General features: G+C 47.1%; 1 protein-coding gene across 1 annotated transcript in view; it reads left to right on the top strand.

The window, feature by feature from the left end:
- LOC143988294 (ras-related protein Rab-32-like) overlaps positions 1 to 11,886 on the top strand; it is a 36,414-nt gene extending 24,528 nt beyond the window's left edge. Inside the window, exons 2-3 of the mRNA XM_077487751.1 lie at positions 11,005 to 11,279; positions 11,388 to 11,886. Coding sequence (XP_077343877.1) covers positions 11,005 to 11,279; positions 11,388 to 11,543 — 431 coding nt within the window. The 3' untranslated portion in view covers positions 11,544 to 11,886. The remainder of the gene's footprint in view (positions 1 to 11,004; positions 11,280 to 11,387) is intronic.
- The last annotated feature ends 2,260 nt before the right edge of the window (positions 11,887 to 14,146 follow it).

Genomic DNA, 14,146 nt, shown 5'->3' on the forward strand with positions numbered 1-14,146 from the left:
CATATATAACCCATAGCACCCCCATACATAACCAATACTACCCCATACATAATCCATTGCACCCCCATACATAATGCATAGAACCCCCATACATAATCTATAGTGCCCCCATAAAAAATCCATAGAACCCCATACTTAATCCATACCACCCCATACATAATCCATAGACCCCCATACATAACCCATAGCACCCCCATATATACTCCATAGACCCCCATACATAACCCATAGCACCCCCATACATAATCCATAGATCCCCATCCAAAATCCATAGACCCCCAAACATGATCCATAGCACCCCCATACATAACCCATAAACCCCCATACATAACCCATAGATCCCAATACATAAACCATAGCACTCCCATACATAATCCATCGAACCCCCATACATAATCTATAGCACCCACATACATAATCTATAGCACCCCACACATAACCCATAGACCCCCCATACATAACCCATAGCACCGCCACACATAACCCATAACACCCCAGACATAATCCATAGCACCCCCATACATAACCCATAAACCCCCATACATAATGCATAGCACCCCCATATATAATCCATAGCACCCCCATACAAAGCCCATAGCACCCTCATACATTACCCATAGCACCCCATACATAATCCATAGCACCCCCATACATACTACATAGACCCCCATACATAACCCATACCACCCTATACATAATCCATAGCACCCCAATACATAATGAATAGCACCCCCATACATAATCCATAGCGCCCCCATACAAAATCCATATAACCCCATACTTAACCCATACCACCCCCATACATAATACATAGACCCCCATACATAACCCATACCACCCCCATACATACTCTATAGACCCCAATACATAACCCATACCACCCCCATACATAATCCATAGACCTCCATCCATAATCTATAGCACCCACAAACATAATCTATAGCACCTCACACATAACCCATAGATCCCAATACATAACCCATAGCACCCCCATACATAATCCATAGATCCCCCATACATAATCTATAGCACCCCCATACATAACCCGTAGACCCCCATACATAACGCATAGACCGCCATACATAACCCATAGCATCGCCATACACAACCCATAGCACCCCATACGTAATCCATAGAACCCTATACATAACCCATAGCACCCCAATACATAATCCAAAGACCCCCATACATAACCCATGGCACCCCCATACATAATCCATAGACCCTATACATAACCCATAGAACCCCCATACATAACCCATAGCACCCCCATATATAACCCATTGACCCCCATACATAGCCCATAGCACCCCCATACATAAACCATAAACCCCCATACATAACCCATAGCACCCCGATACATAACCCATAGATCCCAAAACATAACCCATAGCACCCCCATAAATAATCCATAAAACCGCCATACTTAACCCATAGCACCCCTATACATAATCCATAGACCCCCATACATAACCCATTGCACCCCCATTCATAACCCATAGCACCCCCATACATAATCCATAGAACCTCCATACATAATCTATAGCACCCCAATACAAAACCCATAGCATCCTCATACATAACCCATAGCAACCCTATACATAATCCATAGCACCCCTATACACAATCCATAGACTCCCATACATAATCCATAGCACCCCCATACATAACCCATAGACCCCCATACATAACCCATAGCACCCCATACGTAATCCATAGCACCCCCATATATAACCCATAGACCCCCATCCATAACCCATTGCACCCCCATACATAATCCATAGACCCCATACATAACCCATAGCACCCCCATACATAATCCATAGCACCCCCATACATAATCCATAGACCCCATACATAATCCATAGCACCCTCATCCATAATCCATAGACCCCCATATATAATCCATAGCACCCCCATACATAACCCATATACCCCCATCCATAACCCATAAACCCCCATACATAACCCATAGCACTCCCATACATAACCCGTAAACCCTCATAAATAACCCATAGACCCTCATACATAACCCATATCACCCCATACATAACCCATAGCACCCCCATACATAATCCATAGACCCCATACATAATCCGTAGCACCCCCATCCATAATCCATAGACCCCATATATAATCCATAGCTCCCCCATACATAAACCATAGACCCCAATACATAATCCATAGCACTCCCATACATAACCCATAGACCCTCATAAATAACCCATATCACCCCATACATAATCCATAGCACCCCCATACATAACCCATAGCACCCCATACATAACCCATAGACCCCCATACATAACCCATAGCACCCAAATACATAATCCATAGAACCTCCATACATAATCTATAGCAACCTCATACATAATCCATAGCACCCCCATACAAAATCCATAGACGCCCATACATAACCCATAGCACCCCCATACATAATCCATAGCACCCCCATACATAACCCACAGACCCCCATCCATAACCCATTGCACCCCCATACATAATCCATAGCACTCCCATACATAACCCATAGACCCTCATATATAACCCATATCACCCCCATACATAATCCATAGAACCCCCATACATAATCTATAGCACCCCCATACATAACCCATAGACCCCCATATGTAACCCATAGACCCCCACACAAAACCCATAGACCGCCATACATAACTCATAGCACCCCCATGAATAACCCATAGCATCGCCATACATAACCCATAGCACCCCATACATAATCCATAGACCTCCATACATAACCCATAGCACCCCCATACATAATCCAAAGACCCCCATACATAACCCCTAGCACCCCCATACATAATCCATAGAACCCCCATACTTAACCCATAGCACCCCTATACATAATCCATAGACCCCCATACATAACCCATAGCACCTCCATACATACTCTAAAGACCTATACATAATCCATAGCACCCCATACATAACCTATAGAACCCCCACACATTATCCATAGCACCCCCATACATAACCCATAGAACCCCATACATAACCCATAGCACCCCATACATAATCCATAGCACCCCCATACATAATCCATATACCCCCATACATAATGGATAGACCCCCATACATAACCCATAGACCCCCCATACATAATCAATAGCACCCCCATACATAATCCATTGAACCCTTTCACATAACCCATAGCACCCCATACATAATCCATAGACCCCATATATAACCCATAGCACCCCATATATAATCCGTAGCACCCCATTCATAACCCATAGCACCCCAATACATAGTACATAGACCCCCATACATAATCCATAGCACCCCCATACAAAACCCATAGCACCCCATACATAATCCATAGACCCCCATACATAACACATAGCACCCCCATACATAGTCCATACCTCCCATACATAATCCATACCTCCCCAATACATAACCCATAGCACCCCCATACATAATCCATAGCACCCCATACATAATCCATAGACCACCATACTTAACCCATAGCACCCCCATACATAATCCAACCCAAAGAGCACCCCCACTCTGACCAGTAACACTCCTCCTGAGCACCCCCACGCTGACCAGTAACTCCCCAATGCAAAACTCATAGCACCCCAATACATAACCCATAACTCCTCAATACACAACTCATAGCACTCCATAACACCTCCATACATAACACATAACACCCGTAACTCATAAAAACCCCATACATGACCCATGACTCCCCAATGCACAACTCATAGCACCCCATACATAACCCATAGCACCCCATACATAATCCATAGACCCCCATACATAACGCATAGATCCCTCATAAATAACCCATAGCCCCCCCCATACTTAATCCATAGAATCCCCATACATAGCCCATAGCACCCCCATACATAATCCATAGACCCCCATACATAACCCATAGCACCCCATACATAATCCATAGACCCCATTCATAACCCATAGAACCCTCATAAATAACCCATAGCACCCCCATACATAACCCATAGTACCCCATACATAATCAATAGACCCCCATACATGACCTATAAAACCCCCATACATAATCCATAGACCCCCATGCATATCCCTTTGCACCCCCATACATAACCCATAGACCCTCATACATAACCAATAGCACCCCCATACATAGCAAATAGCACCCCCATACATAACCCATAGCACCCCCATACATAACCCATAGCACCCCCATACATAACCCATAGCATCCCCCATACAAAACCCATAGCACCCCACACATAATCCATAGAACCCCCATACATAATCTAAAGCACCCCATACATAACCCATACCACCCCATACATAATCCATAGAACCCCCATACATAATCTATAGCACCCCCATACATAACCCATAGACCTCGTACAAAACCCATAGCACCCCCATACATAACCCATAGCATCGCCATACATAACCCATAGCATCCCATACATAATCCAGAGACCTCCATACATAACCCATAGCATCCCCATACATAATCCATAGACCCCCATACATAACCCATAGCACCCCCATATATAACCCATAGACCCCCATACATAACCCATAGCACCCCCATACATAACCCATAGTCCCCCATACATAACCCATAGCACCCCCATACATAATCCATAGACCCCATACATAACCCATAGACCCCATACGTAATCCATAGACTCCCATACATAATCCATAGCACCCCCATACATAACCCATAGACCCCATGCATAACCCATAGCACCCCCATACATAATCAATAGCACCCCCATACATAACCCATAGACCCCCATACATAACCCATAGCACCCCCATACATAATCCATAGCACCCCCATACATAACCTATAGACCCTCATACATAACCCATTGCACCCCCATACATAATCCATAGCACCCCCATACATAACCCATAGACCCCCACACATAACCCATAAACCCCCATACATGACCCATACCACCCCCATACATAATCCATAGAACCCCCATACATAATCTATAGCACCCCATACATAATGCATAGACCACTATACATAACCCATAGCACCCCAATACATAACCCATAAGACCCCAATACATAATCCATAGCACCCCATTCATAATCCGTAGACCCCCATACATAACCCATAGCACCCCCCATACATAATCCAAAGACCCCCATACATAACCCATAGCACCCCTATACATAATCCATAGACCCCCATACATAACCTTTAGAACCCCCATGCATAACCCATAGCACCCCCATATATAACTCATAGACCCCCATACATTGCCCATAGCACCCCATACATAGCCCATAGCACCCCCATACATAACCCATACCAACCCCATACATAATCCATAGAATCCCCATACTTAACCCATAGCACCCCTATACATAATTCATAGACCCCCATACATAACCCATAGCAGCCCCCATACATAATCCAAAGACCCCCATACATAACCCATAGCACCCCTATACATAATCCATAGACCCCCATACATAACCTTTAGAACCCCCATGCATAACCCATAGCACCCCCATATATAACTCATAGACCCCCATACATTGCCCATAGCACCCCCATACATAGCCCATAGCACCCCCATACATAACCCATACCAACCCCATACATAATCCATACCAACCCCATACATAATCCATAGAATCCCCATACTTAACCCATAGCACCCCTATACATAATTCATAGACCCCCATACATAACCCATAGCACCTCCATACATACTCCAAAGACCCCCATACATAACACATAGCACCCTCATACATTATCCATAGCACCCCCATACATATCCCATAGAACCCCATACATAACCCATAGCACCCCATACATAATCCATAGCACCCCCATACATAATCCATATACCCCCATACATAATGGATAGACCCCCATACATAACCCATAGACCCCCCATACATAATCCATAGCACCCCCATACATAATCCATAGAACCCTTATACATAACCCATAGCACCCCATACATAATCCATAGACCCCCATATATAACCCATAGCACCCCATATATTATCCATATCACCCCCATACATAACCCATAGCACCCCATGCATAATCCATATACCCCCATACATACTGGATAGACCCCCATACATAACCCATAGACCCCCCATACATAATACATAGCACCCCATACATAATCCATAGAACCCTTATACATAACCCATAGCACCCCATGCATAATCCATAGACCCCATATATAACCCATAGCATACCATATATAATCCATAGCAACCCAATAAATAACCCATAGCACCCCCATACATAATCCATAGCACCCCCATACAAAACCCATAGCACCCCATACATAATCCATAGACCCCCATACATAACACATAGCACCCCCATACATAATCCATACCACCCATACATAATTTATACCTCCCCAATACATAACCCATAGCACCCCCATACATAATCTATAGCACCCCCATACATAACCCATAGACCCCTATACATAACCCATAGCACCCCCATACATAATCCATATAACCCCCATACATAATCAAAAGCACCCCCATGCATTACCCATAGACCCCCATACACAACCCATAGCACCCCCATACATAACCCATAGCATCGCCATACATAACCCATAGCACCCCATATATAATCCATAGACCCCCATACATAACCCATAGCACCCCCATACATAATCCATAGACCCCCATGCATATCCCTTTGCACCCCCATACATAACCCATAGACCCTCATACATAATCCATAGCACCTCCATACATAACCCATAGACCCCCATACACAACCCATAGCACCCCCATACATAACCCATAGCATCGCCATACATAACCCATAGCACCCCATATATAATCCATAGACCCCCATACATAATCCATAGCACCTCCATACATAACCCATAGACCCTCATACATAACCCATTGAACCCCCATACATAATCCATAGCACCCCCATACATAACCCATAGACCCTCATACATAACCCATATCACCCCATACATAATCCATAGCACCCCCATAAATAACCCATAGCACCCCCATACATAATCCATAGACCCCCATACATAACCCATAGCACCACCATCCATAATTCATAGACCCCATACATAATTCATAGCACCCCCATACATAACCCATAGACCCCCATACATAACCCATCGCACCCCATACATAACCTATAGATCCCCATACATAACCCATTGCACCGCCATACATAATCCAAAGCACCTTCATACATAACACATAGACCCTCATACATAACCCATTGCACCCCCATACATAACCCATAGCACCCCCATACATAACCCATAGACCCTCAAACATAACCCATAGCACCCCCATGCATAATCCATAGTACCCCCATACATAATCCATAGACCCCCATACATAATCCATAGCACTCACATACATAACCCATAGACCCTCATACATAACCCATATCACCCCATACATAATCCATAGCACCCCCATACATAACCAATAGCACCCCCATACATAATCCATACCACCTCCATACATGATCCATAGCACCCCCATACATAACCCATAGACCCTCATACATAACCCATAGCACCCCATACATAATCCATAGCACCCCCATACATAATCCATAGCACCTCCATACATAACCCATAGACCCTCATACATAACCCATTGCACCCCCATACATAATCCATAGCACCCCCATACCCCATACATAGCACCCCCATACATAACCCATAGCACCCCATGCATAATCCATAGACCCCATATATAACCCATAGCACACCATATATAATCCATAGCAACCCCATACATAACCCATAGCACCCCCATACATAATCCATAGCACCCCCATACAAAACCCATAGCACCCCATACATAATCCATAGACCCCCATACATAACACATAGCACCCCCATACATAATCCATACCACCCATACATAATTTATACCTCCCCAATACATAACCCATAGCACCCCCATACATAACCCATAGCACACCATACATAATCCATAGACCACCATTCTTAACCCATAGCACCCCCATACATAATCCAACCCAAAGAGCACCTCCACTCTGACCAGTAACACTCCTTCTGAGCGCCCCCACTATGACCAGTAATTCCCCAATGCACAGCTCATAGCACCCAATAAAACCCCCATACATAACCCATAGCACCCCCATACATAACCCATAGCACCACATACATAATCCATATACCCCCATACATAATGGATAGACCCCCATACATAACCCATAGACCCCCATACATAATCCATAGCACCCCCATACATAATCCATAGAACCCTTATACATAACCCATAGCACCTCATGCATAATCCATAGACCCCCATATATAACCCATAGCACCCCATATATAATCCATAGCAACCCCATACATAACCCATATCAGCCCCATACATAATCCATAGCACCCCCATACAAAACCCATAGCACCCCATACATAATCCATAGACCCCCATACATAACACATAGCACCCCCATACATAATCCATACCACCCATACATAATTTATACCTCCCCAATACATAACCCATAGCACCACCATACATAATCCATAGCACCCCATACATAATCCATAGACCACCATACTTAACCCATAGCACCCCCATACATAATCCAACCCAAAGAGCACCCCCACTCTGACCAGTAACACTCCTTCTGAGCGCCCCCACTCTGACCAGTAACTCCCCAATGCACAACTAATAGCACCCCATAAAAGCCCCATACATAATCCATAACACCCCGTAACTCATAAAAAACTCCATACATGACCCATAACTCCCCAATGCACAACTCATAGCATCTCATAACACCCCCATACATAACCCATAACACCCGTAACTCATAAAAACCCCATACATGACCCATAACTCCCCAATGCACAACTCATAGCACCCCATACATAACCCATAGCACCCCATAACGCATAGCACCCCATACTTAATAGAACTCCATTCATAATCCATAGACCCCCATACATAACCCATAGATCCCTTATAAATAACCCATAGCCCCCCATACTTAATCCATAGAACCCCCATACATAGCCCATAGCACCCCCATACATAATCCATAGACCCCCATACATAACCCATAGCACCCCATACATAATCCATAGACCCCATTCATAACCCATAGAACCCTCATAAATAACCCATAGCACCCCCCATACATAACCCATAGTACCCCATACATAATCAATAGACCCCCATACATGACCTATAAAACCCCCATACATAACCCATAGCACCCCATACATAATCCATATACCCCCATACATAACCCATAGCACCCCCATACATAATCCATAGAATCCCCATACATAATCTATAGCACCCCCATACATAACCCATAGAACCACCATACATAATCTATAGCGCTCCCATACATAACCCATAGACCCACATGCATAACCCATAGCACCCCCATACATATCCCATAGACCCCCATACATAACCCATAGCACCCCCATAAATAACCCATAGCACCCCCATAAATAACCCATAGCACTGCCATACATAACCCATAGCACCCCCATACATAACCCATAGACCCCATACATAATCCAGAGCACCCCCATGCATAATCCATAGACCCCCCATACATAACCCATAGCACCCCCATACAAAACCCATAGACCCCATACATAACCCATAGCACCCCCATACATAATCCATAGACCCCATACACAACCCATGGACCCCAATACATAACCCATATCACCCCCATTCATAATCCATAGCACCCCCATATATAACCCATAGCACCCCCATACATAACCCATAGCACCACCATACATAATCCATAGACCCCCATATATAACCCATAGCACCCCGATACATAATCCATAGACCCCATACATAATCCATAGACCCCCATACATAATCTATAGCACCCCCATACATTACCCATATCACCCCCATACATAGCCCATAGCACCTCCATACATAATCCATAGCACCCCATACATAATTCATACAAAATCCATAGACCCCCATACATAACCCATAGACCCCCATACATAACCCATAGAACCCCCATACATAGCCCATAACACCCCATACATAATCGATTGCACCCCCATACATAATCCATAGAACTTCCATACATAATCCATAGACCCCATACATAATCCATAGCACCCCCATACATAACCCATAGAACCCCCATACATAACCCATAAACCCCCAAACATAACCCTTCGCACCACCATACATAATCCATAGAACCCTCATACATAATCTCTCGCACCCCCATACATAACCCATAGACCCCCATACATAACCCATAGACCCCCATACATAATCTATAGCACCCCCATACATAACCCATAGACCCCCATACATAATCCATAGCACCCCCATGCATAATCCATAGCCCCCATACATAACCCATAGACCCCTATACATAACCCATAGAACCCCCATACATAACCTATAGAAACCCATACATAATCCATAGCACCCCCATACATAATCCATAGCACCCCCATACATAACCCATAGACCCCCATACATAACCCATAGCACCCCCATACATAATACTTAGCCCCTTATACATAACCCATAGCACCCCCATACATAACCCTTAGCACCCCATACATAATCCATAGCACCCACATATATAACCCATAGCACCCCATACATAATCCATAACACCCCCATATATAACCCATAGCACCCCCATACATAACCCATAGCTCTCCATACATAATCCATTGTGCCGCCATACATAATCCATAGACCCCCATGCATAACCCATAGACCCCCATACATGACCTATAGCACCCTCATACATAACCAATAGAACCCCCATACCTAATCCGTAGAACCCTCATATCACATCACTCTCTATGACATCATTCGCTATGACATCATTCTCTATGAAATCATTCACTATGACATCATTCACTATGACATCATTCAGTATGACATCATTCAGTATGACATCATTCTCTAGGTCATCATTCTCTAGGTCATCATTCTGTATAATCCCCTCTTCTCATTGGTTGTCCTCCTCAGGTCAGGAGCGCTTTGGTCACATGACCCGGTTGTATTACCGGGATGCAGCGGGGGCGTTGATTGTCTGTGACCTGGGCCGCGCGACCACCCTACAATCCGTCCATCGATGGAAGGAAGATCTGGACTCTAAAGTGTCCCTGAGGAACGGGAACCCGATCCCTACCGTCCTCATCGCCAACAAGTGTGACCTCCTCCCCTACCAGGGCTACAGCCAGGACGTGGAGGAGCTGGGCCAGAAACTTGGTTTTACAGATTGTCACATGACCTCTGCCAAGGTAACTGCTGTCTATATGTGGGTGGAGGGGGGCAATCCTCCTCTGGTACCCCCTTCCTCTCCCCCCATGTACAATGCTCTGCTTACAATGGTCTTTTCCTTCCCCCAGGAGAATGTGAACATCCATGAAGCCGTGTCCTGTCTGATCCGATCGATGGTCACACACATGGAGGATTCTGGATCTGTAGAGGACGCCGCCATTGTGAAGCCGTCACTCCATCATTTCCCCTACACCAGAAGATGTTCCCAGTGCTGCCGCTTCTAGTGATAGCAGAGGGGGGAGGGGACTAATGGAGGGTCACCGCCCACTTCCTGGACTAAGATTCTAAGAGGTCACACAGTCATATAAATCCTGGTGCCTATGTAGTTCTTGGTGGTGGTCACAAATGTCTGACATAGATCAGCCCCTGATGACGGACCTCAATGGTAAAATGTGCAGGAATAGATCTGAAGAATGATCCCGTTATTGTATATTGTGACATTGGAAATCATTTATAGAAAGTTACTGACAAGCCCACTTTAATCTGCGGGGGTTAATATTAGCATTTTATTAACTTTTTGTTGGGGAAATAGAACAAATAATTGAAATAAATTATATTTGAAGGAAATTGCTGGTTACTATATACTCCTCTGAGGGGGCCATTATCGACCAATCAGATTCTGCGTTAAATGCTCCCCGTACAACATGGTGGAGGTGGCCAATGGGAGCGTCTATTCCTATAAAAGGATTTCTGTATTATTACTATTTATGTAGAAGTGATATTATCCCTCACAAATCTCTGACATCCAATCCATTGGCTTCATCAATGACTTGAAACAGACCTAATTTTACCGATAACCCTGCCTACTAATGATAAACCGCCACTGGTGACACCCCCGCCTACTGGTGACACCCCCGCCAACTAGTGACACCATCCCGCCTACTGGTGAAACACCCTGCCTACTGGTGACAGCCCCGCCTACTGGTGACACCACCCTGCCTACTGGTGACATCACCCCCGCCTACTGGTGACACACCCGCCTACTGGTGACACCCCCCTCCTACTGGTAAGACCCCCACCTACTGGTGACACCACCCCGTCTACTGGTGACACCCCCGCCTACTGGTGACACACCCCGTCTACTGGTGACAGCCCCACCTACTGGTGACACCACCCTCACCTACTAGTGACACACCCCTGCCTACTAGTGACACCCCGTCTTCTGGTGACAACCCCGCCTACTGGTGACACCTCTCCGCCTACTGGTGACACCACCCCCGTCTACTGGTGACACCACCCCACCTACTGGTGACACCACCCTGCCTACCAGTGACAGCCCCACCTACTGGTGACACCACCCCCGTCTACTGGTGACACCACCCTGCCTACTGGTAACACCTCCCCCGACTACTGGTGACACCACCCTGCCTACTGGTGACACCACCCCCGCCTACTGGTGACAGTCCCACCTACTGGTGACACCCCCCTCAGACTGGTAAGACCCCCTGCCTACTGGTAACACCCTCCGTCTTCTGGTGACACACCCCATCTACTGGTGACACCCTGCCAACTGGTGACACCCCCAGCCTTCTGGTAACACCCCCGCCAACTGGTGACACCCTTCCAACTGGTGACACCTTCCGCCTACTGGTGACACCCTGACAACTGTTGACACACCTGCCTACTGGTGACACACCCCCACCTACTGGTGACACCACCCCGCCTACTGATGACAGCCCCACCTATTGGTGACAGCCCTACCTACTGGTGACACCCCACCTACTGGTGACAGCCCCCGCCTACTGGTGACACCACCCCACCTACTGGTGACACACCCCGCCTACTGGTGACAGCCCCACCTACTAGTGACATCACCCCGCCTACTGGTGACACCACCCCGCCTACTGGTGACAGCTCCACCTATTGGTGACAGCCCTACCTACTGGTGACACCCCACCTACTGGTGACAACCCCTGCTTACTGGTGACACCACCCCGCCTACTGGGTACACACCCCACCTACTGGTGACAGCCCCACCTACTGGTGACACCACCCTGCCTACTGGTGACACACCCCGGTCTACTGGTGACACACCCCACCTACTGGTTACACCCCCCTCCTACTGGTAGGACCCCCACCTACTGGTGACACCCCGCCTACTGGTGACACCCTGCCAACTGGTGATACACCCGCCTACTGGTGACACCCTGCCAACTGGTGACACACCCACCTACTGGTGACAGCCCCACATACTGGTGACACCCCCCCCGCCTACTGGTGACACCAACCCTCACACAGGTGACACCCCCACCTACTGGTGACACCCCCGCCTACTTGTGACACCACCCTGCCTACTGTTGACACCCCTGCCTTCTGGTGACAACCCCGCCTACTGGTGAAAACCCCCGCCAACTGGTGACACCCTGCCAACTGGTGACACCCCCCGCCTACTGGTGACACCCTGCCAACTGGTGACACACCCGCCTAAAGGTGACACTTCCCGCTTACTGGTGACACCCCCGCCTACTGGGGACACCACCCCCGCCTACTGGTGACACCACCTCGCCTACTGGTGACACCCCCCGCCTACTGGTAACACCACCCCGCCTACTGGTGACACCCCCGCCTACTGGTGACACCCCCGCCTACTGATGACACCACTCCGCCTACTGGTGACAGCCCCACCTACTGATGACACCCCGCCTACTGATGACACCCCGCCTACTGGTGACACTCTGCCTACTGGTGACCCCCCCTGCCTACTGGCCACCCCCCAGCCAATTGGTGACACCTCCCCGCCTACTGGTGACACCACCCCGCCTACTGATGACAGCCCCACCTATTGGTGACAGCCCTACCTACTGGTGACACCCCACCTACTGGTGAC

Source organism: Lithobates pipiens, unplaced genomic scaffold, assembly GCF_037356315.1.
Source record: "Lithobates pipiens isolate NorthernLeopardFrog02 unplaced genomic scaffold, aLitPip1_a1.2 Scaffold_1, whole genome shotgun sequence".
Classification (NCBI taxonomy): domain Eukaryota; kingdom Metazoa; phylum Chordata; class Amphibia; order Anura; family Ranidae; genus Lithobates; species Lithobates pipiens.